The following is a 16,403-nucleotide window of genomic DNA, read 5'->3' on the forward strand; positions in this document are numbered from 1 at the left end:
TGTTATGACACCATTCAAGGCGCCATGCATGGTGTGCATTTATGATAGCATGGGTTAGTGTACATTGGGGAGACGTTAAGTTTAGTCATGGTCGTTGGCGGAATTTACAGAGTGTCTTTGCCTCATGGATTTTTTTTTTTTTTTACTCTACAGAGTGAACAATAAAACAGTCACCTAAATATAAATCGTTTCCAAATGCAGCATATGATGGTTTAAACTGCAAGAATATGGAAAGCTTTTAATTTATTTATAAAATTGAAAGATAACGGCATTATCATGGCATGCCTTTATAACCAGAATAAAAAGATCACAAATTAGTGTCACATTGAGTGTTATGATCGTTGCAAGGGCAGAATTTACTAATCCGACTCCCGTTATATCGCACAGGTGTCCACACAAAATGTCACCTCGGTTAAATAAAAGTTCTTGCCCAATCGTACATCAATTTGACCCTCCATCAAAACTGTACCCAGGAGAGAAATAATAGAATCCGCGGCAATAAATCTGCTAAATGTGCTGCATACATGGCAGCCCTGGAGGGAAAACAGCTTCGTCTTTCTTGATGGTATCTTCTGTAATTGTTTGTGAGCCATTGAATCTTTGTCACGCGGCGTGGGTGGGGACGCGCGACGGAGCTGTCCAGTGCTGAACCTCCCTTGTCCATTTCCATTACCCATGCATTTACATGCTGTTGTTTTTGTTTATTTCCTTCGAGAGCTGACGCTTCGGAGACCGGACTCGCCTTGCATTTCAATGCTGTTTTTTTTATTGCTTTTAATTCATTTTTTTTCGAGCCTTTGGAAAGTGCTTCCGGCCTTGCAAATGCGATCGTTTGTCACTGTCACATAAACTTTCACACACTTGCGCGTCATTCTCACACGCATGACAGTTTGCGATGCTACAGCAAATGCGCACACTCCGAGGACGATAATGATTTCGTTTTCTTGTAAAGCAGCCTTGTTGGCTTCCATAGAAGCCAAAACGGCGTTTAATTAGCATGATGATGTTTCATGGTGTCAAACGTGTAGATCCAGGTAGTCTACGATACGCTTGCGCTCCATTTGGCGCATTGCCGAGCCCAGCAATGTATCTCATGTTATCGCGATATAAGCTTTGGTAATAATGCACATAATCGTGGCAGTACCGTAGTGACTGACTTGTTGTTGCTGTTGCTGGCCTCCAGCAGATACGGAGATGGAGCCCAAAAATAAAAGGAGCCGCCGTCACTGATCTACTGGAACCAGGCTGCGTTGCCGTCCAATCCCACCTTCCTCAGCCTCCGACATGTCACACGCGTCTAGCGAGCTCCGCACGCGTCGCTGCGCCGCATTTCTCGCCCCGCAGCATGCGACCCGGCTACGAGATCAACAAGTATCGAGGAGGTGGTCATTCGGAATCGGACCAGTGCTCCCAGTGCGCCGCAACGGCAGCGGCAGGAGGAGGAGGAAGGGGAGGGGGAGGAGGAGGAGATGGAGGAGGTCTTCTCGCACGGGTCTCTTTCCACAGCACATCGGAGTTAACTCTTTCTGAACCTCACACTGACACCTGAACGCACCGCGGGTTCGTGTTCGTGTGTGGTTGGTGGCGATGGTGGCACAAAGTAACGTTCAGACAATGCGTTTGAGAAGATCAACATGAACGTATCCTTCCAAACGTTATTTTGATTGATTGATTGATTGATTGATTGATTGATTATTATATTTCTTCAAGTGTTTGACAATAATCAGACATTTGAAAACACCCTCGATTTCAGTGGTATTTCATCATTTAAAAAATCAAATTGTAGATTAAGAAGTCATTGAAATAATGAAGGAATATTTGGGGAACAAAAAAACTGTTCATCGAAACAAATTGGAATGATTTTCAGTTCAGAGCTCTGTTCAGTTTCAAAAGTAAATATGTTGAATTTCTTGACTTTGATGCATTTGAGACAATTTCACTGGTGTTTCCAAAGTTTTGTCAATTGTAGATGTCAATCATCATTTGACAAAAAGTTTTTAAAATTATGAGAAAAATATATCATAGTCATAAAAATGCAAACTATCAAATATCATTTGTGGGGCGTTTTGTCCAATCTTTCGATCTTTACGTCAAATGCGTTTCACCTCAAAGGAGCAGCACTGAAAGAAGTCACTAGGGAGCTGAAATTCCACCCAGGTAGCAACAACATGTCAAAGTACAAAACGGTTAGATCGCTTAATTATCACACTATCAGCCATTGGCTAAAATACTGCGAGAACGACGTGGAAGAAAATTACCCAAAAATAAACAAAATATCGCACAAGGGCCAATGTATGCAGATGGCTAATTTGCCAGTCAAAGTTGGTTCCACCATCTTTTGCTCTAACCAACAAATCAGAGGATAGAAAAACGCTGACATCATGCTGGGCTTGTGACAATGTGGAAGGAGAACCACTGGTACATTCGTACTCTGTCGTATTATGTAAAAGAATCACCAAATCAAATACAATACTATGAGGAAAATTATTTCAACTTTATTTTAGCATTGTGATACTTCTGTTTTCATAATAGAGATTGCGTATTTAACCAAAAATGCAGCTTGTATTTCACTTTTTAACAATGTATTTGAAGTCATATAGCAACATAATTAATATCTACAAAAAAGTTAAAAAATAAATAAATATACACACATAAATTACACTGACTAAATTAATTTATGAAACCCTCTTTAGTCTGTAGCGGACTAGCAGCTCTCCCTCTGGCTGGAGCACCCCAAAACCGTAGCGGCTTACGTCGACGGGTGGCATTTGAGCTTCGGGGTCACACAATTCCAGATCCAGGTGGGTCAGCATCAAGAGCACAAATCTGTAACGCACATGATGTTAAACACCAAGCATACACTCTTTCATGTTCAATATGCTCCATGAAAATATATCATGTGACTAGAATTAATGACCGATACATAAAAGCTCCTGTTATCATCATTGCCCCCCCTGCCCCCATTCCCTTAATTACAAAATAGAAGGAATTACTGAAGAATTGCACTGAAGTGATTCTCAGCAAAAGATTGTGAGCCGTTAAATCGGATGAAACCGCATGACAAGCTTTGATGCCGGCTATACTGTACATCATCCCCCGGCCTAATACGCTCCGCGTACAGTACATGACAGAGATAGGCAACTTAAAACACTCACTTTTTAATGGTTGTCACTGCAAAGTCTTTTCCCACGCACATATTGCGTCCTGCACCCCAGGGCATGGTGAAGTACTTCAACCTTTTGCCGTCCTTGTAGAAATTAATCCTGGCTGTCAGGTGTTCATTTAAGAAACGGTCGTACTTGAAATTCTGTCACAAAAAAAACAAGTTCATTTTAAGTAGTTGTAATAGTAGTAGTAACTTTAACTTTAGTATGTGTCGTGTACACAGTATGTCACTTTAATTATGTTTCTTAGAAATGTTATTTTTACTCCAATTGTGTTATTATGGATACATATATTGCAGACAAACAGTTTATATATAGGTTTCATATTATTTCATAATAAAATGCGGTTTTGGGCTTTATCATATGGTGAGCTGCAGGAGCTATTTACACCCACTTGAGTAACCAAATATAGTTGCTTGCTCTCTAAATGTGTTGATGTTAACTCATTCAATCCCAACGACATATTTTAAATGTCCAAGCCTTCAATCCCATGTACTTATTCAAGTTTTCCTTTGGAATCTTTTAAGCGTTTGCTCCTTTAGGAAAGGTGATAAAGTAGTGAATTACTTCAGTTGATGAGTACTGAATAATAGTTTTTTTTTTCCCTCAGGAGATTAAATAGAATGATTAGCTACCCATTTTTATCCATTTCTAAGGGCAGCCATTTTGCGCTTGGTAACAACCAATCACGACTCAACTTGTGAACCTCAACTGACCAACAATGAAATCATGAATGTTGTGCTTTCAGTCAACAGCAAGTGGCAAAATGGCCGCCCCTTAAATGGTTAAAATTAGGTGAATTTTGCCGCACAGTTTACGATCCACAAACACAATATCAATCAGAAGGCCGTGTTTGGACTAGAAGAGGCGCATTGACAACAATGTAGAAAATAAAAAGAAGAAAATATTATTCCCATTGAAAGCACGCAATGTCATCTTAGCACATATTACCTGCGGTTCTGGGTGTATCTGCGGGTCCATTTGTGGGCTCAGAAAGGGAAAGAGACAGACTTTGTCCCCCTTTCTGAGGTGGTACTCTTGCCCATTGGCCATTTGCAGGACCTTGTCTCGCACCACGTCCCTGTTGATCATCGCAGCGGCAGTAAGTCGCAGGGTCTCTTTCAGAACGCTGTCTGTAGGGCGGATAGAGTGAGCTGACTTGAAAAGTAAACGCTTGCAAAGATAAAAATGGCCGTCTAGCTGAATGTATCACTTTCCATTCGGGTGTAGGTGGACTGACGTCTCCACGTACCTAAGACGGGTGTATCGTGTGAGTTCTTCACTCGGGCCATGTTTGGGGAGTGCTGAGAGGAGCTGTCCTCCAGAGGAAGGCCTTTCATCTCTGACCGGACCGCCTTCATGGCCTCGGGGTGAGTTAGCAGGAAGCCGAGGAGCCAAAAGGCTGCTGGTCCAGCATTACACTAGATGAAAAGAAGAAGAAAAAAAAAACATCTTAGGTATTCATATCTTGGGAATTGTGGATTCAAGGGGCTTGAAGGCGACCTTGCTCCAAGGCGTACTTTTTATGGACAATTCATTATTAGGTCAGTCCTTCTCAAAGAGATGATGCCTGGGGGGCGTGGATTACCTCGGGGAAAAGGCTTTGTTTTTGACATGTGCAATAGAATTGCAATCGAATTTCATGCATTTGGTTATTTTTTTCTGTTTTAAACTAAGTTGTAACCCATATTAATGCGGAAAAAAATTTACAGTTGTTGAAAGTTGATTTATATTGCTTTTTTCTTTTGTTGATATCAAAAGGGATACAGGTTTAGGTATAGATAATAATCTTACTTATAGTCAGTGTGCCGAGTGTGAGGGGGGGTGTTTTCTCTTTCCTGGGGGGGGGCTTGGCAAGATTTTATTGAGAAGCACTGTGTTAATGTTTAAAATAATACAACTTGAAAGTATAATTATATCGTTTTTTTACAGATAATGAGCTTATTTATAGTCACCGTGGTTTTTTTTTTCTTTCTGGGGGAGGTTTGCAAAAAATTGAGAAAGCACTGCATTAGGTGCGCCACACAAAAATGGAAAACCAAAACAGATCATAATTTTCCTTGTAAAAGATATGTGTAACTAATGACGTTTCTGGTGACCAAAAGCAACGAGACCAATCACGCACACGTTCCCGTCAACCTCTGAACGAGACACACCTGATCCTGTCAGACGCTAATAGCTCCGAGTCTTTTTTACCTCTGCACATCCGAGCAATGACAGCTAGGCCAAATGGGCACAAGCTGCACCACTTTGTCCCCCTTGTCTTGTTAAATCCCCAGGTGATGACTATCTGGTCACACCAGCACTGGCATTAAAGGAATTTTGATGGGACGAAGAGCGTGGCAAAGGGTGACCTGTTGTTGTTGTTTTTTTTTTTTTTATTCATGTTGTGATGGGTAATTTTTATTCAAGATGATTAGGTCATGTTTTTTCATGATGAGCTGTATGCCATAGCTGGCCCGGAGCTGTTACGGCAATCTTCTCCATAAAGGACACAACCTTCACATTTATTCTACTTGTGTTTCAAATGTAACAACATCTACTGAGGTAAGCTAGTTTCTTTTAATGCTGGGTGTGCTTTTTTTCTTTTTCAACATGTTGTGCTAAGCTGCAAGAATGAAAATGAATTTTAACAATCACACAGGCAAATCAACAAGGAATTGTGGATTCTTGCTGTTTTGATGCTAGGCAGAATTCAACACCCAAGCTCAGTTAAAAACAAAAACGCAAGAAAACCAAATTATTTCCTTGGCAACTTGAGACAGAGTGATGTTGTCCCACACAGCACCAAAAGGACAGAAAGGTATAACATTCCAATATTCAGACATATACATAAATTTTACTTCAAAACAGCACTGTCTTTTTTTTTTTTTTTTTTTTAGTGGCTATTTTTTTTTTTAACCACACCGGAAACTGCTGACTCTGGAGGGGTCCTCCTTGGCTGTTTAACCATACTAAAAAAATCCCAACTGCTTCTCACTTCTTAAGCTAGCTGCTGTTAACGATGTTGTTTCCCTGGTAACCACAGCCATAAACTTTACTCCCCTATATGGCAATATGCGGACAAGAAGATATGGCAAAAACCCATTCACATGACTTCAAACCAAACTCTAGCAATTGCATTTATGTTTATTTGTATATTACTCTGAGCAAATAGGATATTTAAGTCACTACTTGTATTTGTTTGTTTTTAAACTTTTTTTGTACTATTCAACTACAATCTGATGGTTCATCAAGTGATCTTGTCTTGGACTATCCTTTCCAAAGAGGAGGAATTGGAAAGTACTTCCAACAGAGATTGAGATTTTATTTCTTATTTCATATTTATATAAGTAAGTTTAGGCTTTTTGGCAGGTGGGGGGGGGGTGCAAAGTGAGCGGTCCACGCTTTTTGAGGGGAGTCTCCTTTTCTGAAAAGACAAGCAAAAGAGAGAAGCTCTGACCTCGACTGCCTGTGTTCATCGCTGAAATATTTATTATTATGATGAAAACGCATGTTCATAAATAATTCACCGCTTTAGGAATCAAAAGTGTTTATCAATGATCGCGTGTCCCAGCCAGGTTCGTGTGCGTTTGTGCGTGGGCGCTTTCCCTCAAAAGAAAAAGGCCCGAGTTAAATCCATTTCAGCGCTTATTTGTTTCAGTCAATACGATTGATTGTACGCAAGTGGAGAGCTGACATCACCCGGTGCCTTTTTCTTTGCGCAATTCGACGAGGCGGCTATTCAAGTCCCGTGCACACCTTCGCTTCGCCTTGCATGTGACACATTTCACAACACCTTTCTATATCTTCCCTGCTAATTCCTCTCTCTTCTCTGCAGGGATTGCTCCACTTTCCATGCCAGACTGTGTGCTGCGGGAATCCCAGCAGACATGATGGAGCACAAACAAACAAGCAGGAGGACTGACTAATGGTCTTCCCTCTGATCTACAGAGCACGCCAGAGCCCCCACAGTCAGCAGGTGACTTACTAAGGGTCTTTCCTCAACATTGCACATCTCATTGTTCCGCTAAGGTTTCAGTGATGGTCGGGAATGTGCGCTGCAGCAGCAGACGCGTGCACAATTGAAGGTTATTATTGCCATCTACTGGTAATATAAAGTAGTAAGGAATTCTACGCACACTATATAAGGACAAGTATGCACTCACTAACCTTGATGTCCTTTATTCTTTGATGTGCTAATAGTAAAATTGTACACGCTAGCTTGTACAAAAATAATGCGTCAAAATTAAATTCGAGGAAAAAGGTCTAATACACGCACTAAATTAATGTTGATATGTACTTCACCGTGCTTGTGCACTCATAAAACGACTGGGTGTGTCATCATGCGGTCAAAAAAAAAAAAAAAGATGCAAAGTCTACTGAATGAACAACAGGTCCAGGCAGGTTCTTATACCAACCGCCGTCAAGGAATCTTCTGGCCCGGCCTTTTTTCTTGTTTTGTTTGCTAAACGTCACTGGATTCTCACTAACAGTTTAGGCGTGGTGAGTTGTTGAATTTTCCAGCATGATTTATTTTCATTTTGTTTTATTATCGGCCCTGGGATTGACTGGCAAATATCCAGGATGTACAGCTCCAACTTTCCGCTGACCCTGAACTGGATAAACAGTGAAGAAGGATGTTGTGAAACAAAATAATCGATATTAGCTGACTGATGAAAAGTAATCTACAGGCAGATTAACTTCCCTCTATGTCATCTAAGCGCTTTAATCTTCTGATCCTTCTCAGTGGATACCCAGCAATAGAGCTGGCATGTTCAAATGCCTTTCAACCAGATAACGGAAGCACAACACAAAGACTGCATTTGCCTGTAGTTATTTTCTTTTGCTTTCCACCATTTTTTGGGTTGGTTTTCAGGGTAATAATACTGTGATTTGACAATTTTCCTATGAGGTGGAGAAAGCAACAACAGCAAAGAGTATAAAAAAAAAAAACATTGTGGAATGTAATCTGTTTATAAATGATTGTGCATTGACCATAATCAAAAATCATGGGAAATACATGATAAAATATCAGGTTTGTAATATATCCAATATTAACGATATTTCCAATTTTGAATGGCAGTAAATGAGCCTGACATGGGCTAAATTTGACGTGTACCTCTCAACCTCTCATTTACAAGCATTGCAATATTTTAGCCTCGAGTGAGGTTTTTTGTATGCTTTTCCTGTGATATCACGCATCAAACATCAAAAACCCAAGATGTTTCAGAATTTTCCCAAGGGTTAATAACATTTAAACAGGGGTGTGTGAACTTTTTTACATGCAGTTCGTGGTCCACTCACCTGTGTGATCCACAGCTGCAGCAAAAGAGCCCTCTTCTGCATCTCAGCATCCACTCCTTCCTCCTGGAGGAAGTGCTGGTAGCTCCTCTGCCATGATTGCCACTCGGCCTCCTCGCCAAGTTTGTTATTTGAAGAAAGCAGCTCCCAAAGTCGTTCCCGTGAAGCGTGGGCTGTCTTTCTCTCACCTGTCACAAACATTCAACGTCAGGCCACCGATGCAAAGTTACATCGTAATCTCACCGAAGCTCACCTCTTTTGAGTGAACATCGAGCCATTTTGGAAAGAAGGTCGTCAAACTTATGGAATTCTCTGTAGACTGTGGCGACTTCCTGTTTGTTGTCGAACATCGTAAGGTAGCCAGCTCTATGTGCAATAACAACCACAATAGCACAATCTCACTTCATACGGCATGAACATGTATTTTTATGAACGCCACTACCTCCACGGCTCACGTTTTTGTGTTCCTGAGCCTTGACCAGATGCGATGTCATTTTCAGTCCACAGCAAGTCACAAAATGTGTTTTCTTTGGTTTGTTTTTTTTAAGGTAGTGGTTCTCAAATGGGGGTACTAGTACCCCTGAGTGTACTTGAAGGAACATCATGACACTATCTTTGTCATGCCTAAATATGACAGAGATTCACAGGTTTAAAAAAAAAAAGCCAACGACCTCTAGATGGCATTCACGGACTGTACAGAAAAGTGAAAGTTCAATCAAGTCAAACAATAAAAGCTTAAGACAGAACTACCTCATTGCCATTAAATTTAAATTACTATATTGTAATTAAATTACAGCATCAAATACTGAAAATATGGAACCGATGCTACAGCAAACGTTCCTGAACATTTTGATAAGCAGCAATCACACATGCGAAAACAAAATGTAACGCTGCCCCTCAAAACATTTGTCATTTTTTTGACGGAGGATAAAGAATATATGCATGTGAGTATTGTTCCATTGTGTATGTTTAAGACATGCCAAAACAGTAATCATTGGCGTGTATAATTTTGTTTGTATGTTTGTATCTAGAAGCGAGGGTACCTGAAGAGGAGGCTGTAACATAGGTTGAAAAGTCCCTCTTGTCTCCACTCTGATTGGCTGGATGCATCACTTAACAGCAGCTCCTGAAGATGGGCGTTCATTGAACGATTCATCTCCGACAGATCCTCGCCTTCAAAATGTCTACGGGCCAAACACGAGACGTGAATCACAGCGTACAATTACAACTTCTCTAATTCCATTCGCGTGAATCAGAGCTCACGTTTCCAAAAACATCCTCTCCGCTTCCGGCGTCGCGCCTGGCGGCTGCAGGCCGAAAACTCTTTTGATGAGCCGCTGTCTGCTGCCGCTCGAGTCCAGGTGGCCGTTGTCTTGAAGCACATCATCGAAAGAGTGCGGATCTAACAGCACAGTTACGTAATGGCCCGCGATGCAGACCTGAAAGCACGTTGTTGGTTTCAAATGAGATTGTTCTGATTACAGAAAATTAAGAATGACCTCAAAAAGGAAGCCGGTTATGCAACAGGTAAAGCATTTTTTTTTTCATTGTTCTTATAATTTGTGGTACTGGGTGTGTACATTTGTTTAACATCTGCTACATTCTGTCCCAATATCCAGTACCAAAGTCTACAGGCATTCAGGAATGAAAATTGCTTTCATTGGTCATTAAAAGATAAAAGGGGAAGTCAAGCAAAAAATATATATATTTTTTTAAATGCTCAATGTTGCCTCACTTGACTAAACTTGGTTTTCTGATTATAATTCAGTTAGTGGAATATAAATTAAGCAGCAGAATCCAGTGGGCGGTCATTTTGCTACTTGCTGTTAACTGAACATGACATTACGATTCCTCATGGCTCAGGAAACGGCCAATCATGGCTCAGCTTACAAACTATACTTGACCAAACTCGGAAAACAGGTGACTTGCCTTTGAAGGGGAACCTTCTTCTTTTTTCTTTTTGGGTGCAGAGGTTTTTTAAAATAAATAACTAAAAAAATAAATGTGATATATAGATATTTTTTTTCTATAAAAAGTGTTTTTGGAAAAAAAAAAGCCAATTTCAAAACAAAAGATGTTTTGACCAAACACTTAATTTAAAGTTATTCACTGATTAATTTGTATTGTTTGGGATATGCACTTATAAAATCAGATTTTAAGGGTTCAAATGTTTTCATTATAATAAAGTAAGTTATTTTTCATGCATGTGTACAGTATAGTCTAATTAAAATTTGTCAATTTGTGAATATTACTCAAATTAATAAATTTTAGTAGGAAAAAATGAATCATTTTAAGCCATACAACTTTTTAAACTAGTTTTCAAAACAAAATGAATCACATTTTGAACAAGTACTTCCCACAAAGCTTGGAACAGGCAGCTACTTGAGCAAAACATTGGAATGAATTTAAAAGAACCATATAAAAATAATATTTAATCTCAAAGACTGTTGCTTTCTCAGTCTGATCCTTTAATAGGATTCTTTTCCTGTAAATTACAAGTGTTGAAAGAAACTATTCTGACTCATCGGAACAGACGTTTTTTTCTCATGGTCTTCTCACTGAAACTCTTCTCAAAACTTCCCTTCAGCACCACACTCCAGCAGTGTTTGTTTTTTTTTTTTGTTTTTTTTTTAACTTTGCTTTGAAAGTTCCCCATGTGAAATCGACCAATTTGTTTAAGCGAAACTCCCTAAACTTCCTTTTTCTGTCTTTCTGCAGGTGACTCCTCAAAGTTTGGTTGCAAAATTAGCGGAGCTCAGCTGATGCCGGAACTAAGTAGAACTGAGTTAACAGTCCATTTTCTTTCACTCTTTATATCATTGAAATTCCTCTCCAAAGTCAAGGTTTTAACTTTGACAGCCTTGCAATGCCGCAATGTACAGTACATACCATACCATTGTTTTATTGAGGTATTGGTTTTATTTTGTATTAAAAATTGTGACAATATTCCAAGTTGCTTGTATAAATGCATGAAACTAACTTCTTTGCTTATGTTGGATTGCAAACCGCTTTTTTCCTCCAAAGGAATTTTCCCCGCAGTTCTACTTACGGTAAACACATCCCCATGCTTTTCTCTCATTCGTGACAAAAACTTTGCGACATCCTTTTGGAATTCCAGTGCGTGCCCCAACCATGGGATGACGCCTTTGTCCAAAGGGGGCTCATTTTCTCTTCTGCACCAAGCAAAAACACACACATGACATGATGACAAGATTATTAGTGTTTTTTTGTTGTTTTTTTTTCACAAATTAAAAGGACATATGTTGGCAAAACTCAAACGAGTATATACGTGTTTTAATCTCCACATCGTATACAGATTACCACTTGCCCTTTTTAATACTACAAAATACAAGCAACATATACACTATATTGTCCTATGCTGCAGCAAGTAATAAGCCGTTCAAGAAGTTCCTAAATCTAAACGTATGCACATGATACACTTAAATGAATGAATGACTTACCTGCCGCGGGTGTAGTAGAAAAAAAATAGTATGAGCACACATATAAACTGTGGGATTAGCATCCATAGCATGTCTGTAAAGTGACACTTGTCCTTCTTCGGAGATAATGTCCTCCATAGCCAGCGCTAACTGAATTTATATGCGCCTGTCCTCAAACTGACTTTTTTTTTTTTCTTGCCAGGAGGCGTGGAAAGGTGTGGCTGTAGATACTGACGTGTCTTACACAATTTGACAACAAAGTGCAGCATGAAATACTAACACGCCAGAGTGGAAATCTTTGAAACATTATCATTTTAAGGCCTTCTTGAGGAATGAAAAGAAGGATCAATTGTCCCGTTTAAAGGCAAATCATTTTACTTCAACTAAGTAATATACGGTCATCCTCTATTCCTGACTTGAATTTCTTGTTTGTTACGCCCGCTTTTTGCAGTGCAGTGACATCATCATCAACATCACGGCGACTGGCTTCAAGTTACATGTCCACGAGGGTTGATGTTGGGACATGCATACTTCCAGCCAGGCGTCATTCGATTTATGTGACGTGAACTTGTTAACGTGGCTAAACAGACTATATTTAGGATTTCACAGTCAAGATAGGCAGGTATACGTAGGAAGACGTGATGACACACGGAATGGAACCTTGGGGAATCTTACCACACTGGAAGGCGTCTCCAGGAGATGTTGTTTTGTTTATACTCACAATGCATGTGACACTGAGTAATGAGAATGAGTAAGAATATTTGGAAATACAAATTAAAATAGATCAAAAATGCATGTTCATAGGATGCTACTAGTGGACTATTTATAGTTTTTTTTCTTTTTTCTTTTTTTTTTTTTTGGGGGGGGGGGGGGGGGGGGGGACTACAGTTACACACAATAGCGGTTTCCTCCACCAGAGGGTAGTGACACACTTTTAGAAAGCTGTACCTAAATGTTGTTTTGTAACAACTTCGCTTCTTAGCTCTATGTATAAAAAAAAGATTGTAGCGTTCTTTAATATTTGCTGTGTTAATTAAGCATTTGATTATAGTTCCTGATCATCCTAAAATAAGTTTATTCAAATATATTTATCAATTTAGTTTTAGGTTTTTATATGATTATTTAATAATATATTTGGAAAAAAAATAATTTTGATGAAAAAGATCGTGATTCATTGTTGGTAAATGACTTACAAATAACAACATTCTAAATAATGACTTAATCTCACCCATTATACATACATACACATTTAAATTAGATTACTTAGGGTTTTTGGAGATCATTACGAGTTTAAAAAAGACTAATCACTAATCTGATCACAAGATGTTGCAATAACTAAATACCTTGTTTATTTACTGCATATACGTATAAACTGTTTACAGCGTATAATACATATAGGATCAACAAAAACTATTTATATAATATGATATATTAGACTTTACATGATCAGGATTTGTGTCACGATTGTCGACTAGCGAGTGTGAAAATTACTGATAGCTGATCACTGATTCCATCATACGACAGAGCTGTATGTTTAAATAACTTCTTTATTTACAAATAAAAATAAAAACAGCTTACAAGAGAGAAGCACACGAGAAAAAATAACTTGCGTGTCCTTTTTTCTTGTGTGCTTTTTTCTTTTGTGCTTCTTTTTGCACGCTCTTTTTTCTTGTGTGCCTTTTCTTTTGTGTTTCTTTTTTGCATGCTTTTTTATTTCGTGCTTTTTCTTGCTTGTCCTTTTTATTGTGAGATTCTTTTTTTTGTGCTCGTTTTTGCTTGCGTGTAAAGTGTTTTTGTTTACAATTACCGTTATTTTGTTTGCATAGTTTTTTTTCAATTTGATTTAGCAAAATTCTAATTTCGTGGAGCATTTTTTTGCATTGCAGGTTAATTCCAGGGACCTGACCTGTTTTCAATAAACAATAATACAGCATATGATTTATTAGTATTATTAATGATATGTTATAGATAGATAGATAGATAGATAGATAGATAGATAGATAGATAGATAGATAGATAGATAGATAGATAGATAGATAGACAAAATAGCCACTATTATTTCGTGATACACGAAATAGTAATATTTCATGCATGCACAAGAAGTATGAATTGGGGAAATTGTTGAGGGGAGGAGTTTCACATTGACCTATACCTCCATTCAACCTTTTTTCACTAGACGAGAGAGAGAGAGAGAGAGAGAGAGAGAGAGAGAGAGAGAGAGAGAGAGAGAGAGAGAGAGAGAGAGAGAGAGAGAGAGAGAGCGTCAGTCATCAGTCAGCCAGTCATTAAAGTCCTTCCGTTCGTTTTTGCTTCGCCCTCTGTCGCTCAAACGTGACTGGTCTTTGCGGAGTTGTTGTGGAGGAGTCCTTGCAGGGAGGAGTGGTCTGGCTCGCGCGTGCACTTCCAGCTCGACGCCGCCTTGAACGCAGCCCCGTCGCAGAGCACAACACAACGCAGCAGAACCGAACCGAACCGCACCGCACCTCGAGCCGTAGCTTGTTGTCGCTCATCCGAACTTGAGCCACCTTCTCGGGCTATGTCGGGCTTCTGATCGCGAGTGCAAACGGAGTAAAGGCGCAGTCTCTTCCCGCCTCGAGCGTCGGGCCGGCCAGCCTCCTTGCAACCATGTCAACGCAGGCCAAAGTGAAGAAGGACAAAGAGATCATAGCAGAATATGAGAGCCAAGTGAAAGGTCGGTGCTGGTTCTGCTCATCTGTGACAATTGTGCAACTTTACAAAAAGCTTCATGACTGTGTGTGCGCGTGCAATGCTGAGGGGTGGGTCTGCCTGCAGACTGTATGCTCTTAAATGCATCCCGCTGGAAATCTCCAACATCAACCTCCTTATGTACGATCTGTCTGGTTGTACACTTTAGTTCAAACTTGACCAAACCGGTTCCTTAAGAGCCATGAAGACTGCAGGCTGCATGACTATTAAGCAGGCTGCATTGTCAGGCTGCTGCAGATGACTTTCTCACTGCAGCTTTTTAAGCTGCACATCCAACTGAGGAAAAAAAAATAGGTCCAATTACTCACTTGGGAAATCTTCCCTAAAATCTGTCATGCCTCTCAGATATCATACACAATAGTAAAAAAAAAAAAAAAAAAATGCCTGAGTTGGAAAAGCAGCTTGAGAAGGTCACCCAGCAAACAGTTGAGAAAGTCCATCAATAATGGATGGTGTCTGCATCAATTATAAACCATGAAAGGATTTTCCTTTCTCGGGCTAAATGTGTTGCTAAGAAGAAGAGCTAACACTGTGCAGGATTTTGATGCAGCAGAAAAACTTGAAGCAGTTTATTATTATGTTTTTTTTATTGTGCGTTGCTTCTCCATGTCCTTTTGCAGCAATATGTCAAAGTCAGTTTGTTTAGTCAGAAATCGTTTTCTGGCACTTTAAAAGAAACTATTGTTGACAGAGCCATTATACGAAATAGTCTGTTCCCGGAAAGACAATGTTCATGCAAACTAAGTTTTTTTTTTTTTCCTCACACTTATCGATACTTCACAGTGACTGCATGGGCATGATAAGCTTGAAGATTCACACAATGAATACCGTGAAGAAAGTACATTTTCAGAGTCCTCAGAGTTTCATTATTCTGGTCAGTTTTCATGAATGACGAGGGAAAAAAATGATAGTGATATTAACCCCATTAAAACAGCAAATATTTAAAGACACTCAGCCACAACTTTTCGAAAACATAATGCGAAAGTGGTTCATATTACTGATGAGCTTGAAGAACTTTTTAATGTTTTTGCAATACAACAACTTGTCGCATAACTGCACAGATGAATAGAATCAACAATTTTGTCATATCATACAAAAAAGATCGATGTCTTCATCAACCTTTTTAAAACAGATTCAGTTACTGGTTTACGTCTACTTTTGAGAGGAAATATCAAACAAAAGCCTCATGCTTTCGCACATTCTCATCGGGTCTCCTTTTGGTCGATTAATCGCTCTTTCTTTCGCTTAGTGACTACTAGAAAACCCAGCGCAGATTTTTTTTTTATGCCATCTCCATTTCATGAGAAGATTCTAAGCTGACATGTTAAGCACATTTTGGAACTGAGATTTGATCAGCTTGTAGTGAGGAGTGAGCTCATTTGACACTGACACTTGGCTGCAGTAATGCTGACTTACTGGCAGCACAGCAGCACAATTAACACACACACACACACACACACACACAGTCACACACAGAATTACTTGTGCTAGTTACTAGTGAGGAATTGTACATGCTTGGACTTGAACGTATGAATATCGCCAAATATTTGATCGATGAACTAATATTCATTCATGAAATGGAAAAATATGTTAGTCATCTACTGTTCTGAAACTGATTATGACAGTTTCAGTACACTAAACCAAAACTATTTTCCCCACGTCTATTTATGTATCACAATAGATACAGTAAATGACCAGACATTTTATTCTGGACTCCCACTTTGCTAAAATGTTTTATTAGAATTATTATAGTATGTCTTTATGAAACATTAAGGGACCCGTGTCATTC

General features: G+C 39.3%; 3 protein-coding genes and 1 long non-coding RNA gene across 6 annotated transcripts in view; 2 read left to right on the forward strand and 2 right to left on the reverse strand.

Annotated features, from left to right (window-relative positions):
• kcnb1 (potassium voltage-gated channel, Shab-related subfamily, member 1) overlaps positions 1-1,405 on the reverse strand; it is a 37,960-nt gene extending 36,555 nt beyond the window's left edge. The window contains exon 1 of one of the 2 annotated variants that reach the window (XM_088423166.1): positions 1,158-1,405. The gene's annotated coding sequence lies outside the window, so the exon portion shown is untranslated. Of the gene's footprint in view, positions 1-1,144 lie in introns of both variants that reach the window. The other variant, XM_088423167.1, reaches the window with a different exon arrangement.
• A 1,068-nt stretch (positions 1,406-2,473) lies between these two features.
• ptgis (prostaglandin I2 (prostacyclin) synthase) lies at positions 2,474-12,136 on the reverse strand. Its single transcript, XM_088423169.1, has 10 exons — positions 11,909-12,136; positions 11,497-11,620; positions 9,711-9,886; positions 9,491-9,631; positions 8,701-8,813; positions 8,451-8,635; positions 4,417-4,585; positions 4,116-4,297; positions 3,156-3,307; positions 2,474-2,826 (listed from the first exon to the last, which is right to left on the reverse strand). The coding sequence occupies exons 1-10, from the start codon at positions 11,977-11,979 to the stop codon at positions 2,676-2,678; spliced, it is 1,464 nt and encodes a 487-aa protein (XP_088279295.1). The 5' UTR covers positions 11,980-12,136; the 3' UTR covers positions 2,474-2,675.
• LOC148419277 (uncharacterized) lies at positions 4,275-11,928 on the forward strand. Its single transcript, XR_015866586.1, has 4 exons — positions 4,275-4,534; positions 6,985-7,125; positions 9,479-9,974; positions 11,166-11,928. It is a non-coding gene; the product is annotated as an uncharacterized LOC148419277 (long non-coding RNA).
• Positions 12,137-14,154: 2,018 nt separating the features above from the next.
• Positions 14,155-16,403, forward strand: part of LOC148419278 (SLIT-ROBO Rho GTPase-activating protein 3-like) — a 29,801-nt gene continuing 27,552 nt past the window's right edge. The window contains exon 1 of one of the 2 annotated variants that reach the window (XM_088423474.1): positions 14,155-14,579. In XM_088423474.1, the coding sequence (XP_088279600.1) occupies positions 14,513-14,579 (67 nt within the window). In that variant the 5' untranslated portion in view covers positions 14,155-14,512. The remainder of the gene's footprint in view (positions 14,580-16,403) is intronic. The other variant, XM_088423475.1, reaches the window with a different exon arrangement.

The sequence above is a fragment of the Hippichthys cyanospilos genome, chromosome 9 (assembly GCF_059441005.1).
Source record: "Hippichthys cyanospilos isolate Australia breed blue-spotted pipefish chromosome 9, RoL_Hcya_1.0, whole genome shotgun sequence".
In the NCBI taxonomy this organism is placed as follows: Eukaryota; Metazoa; Chordata; class Actinopteri; order Syngnathiformes; family Syngnathidae; genus Hippichthys; species Hippichthys cyanospilos.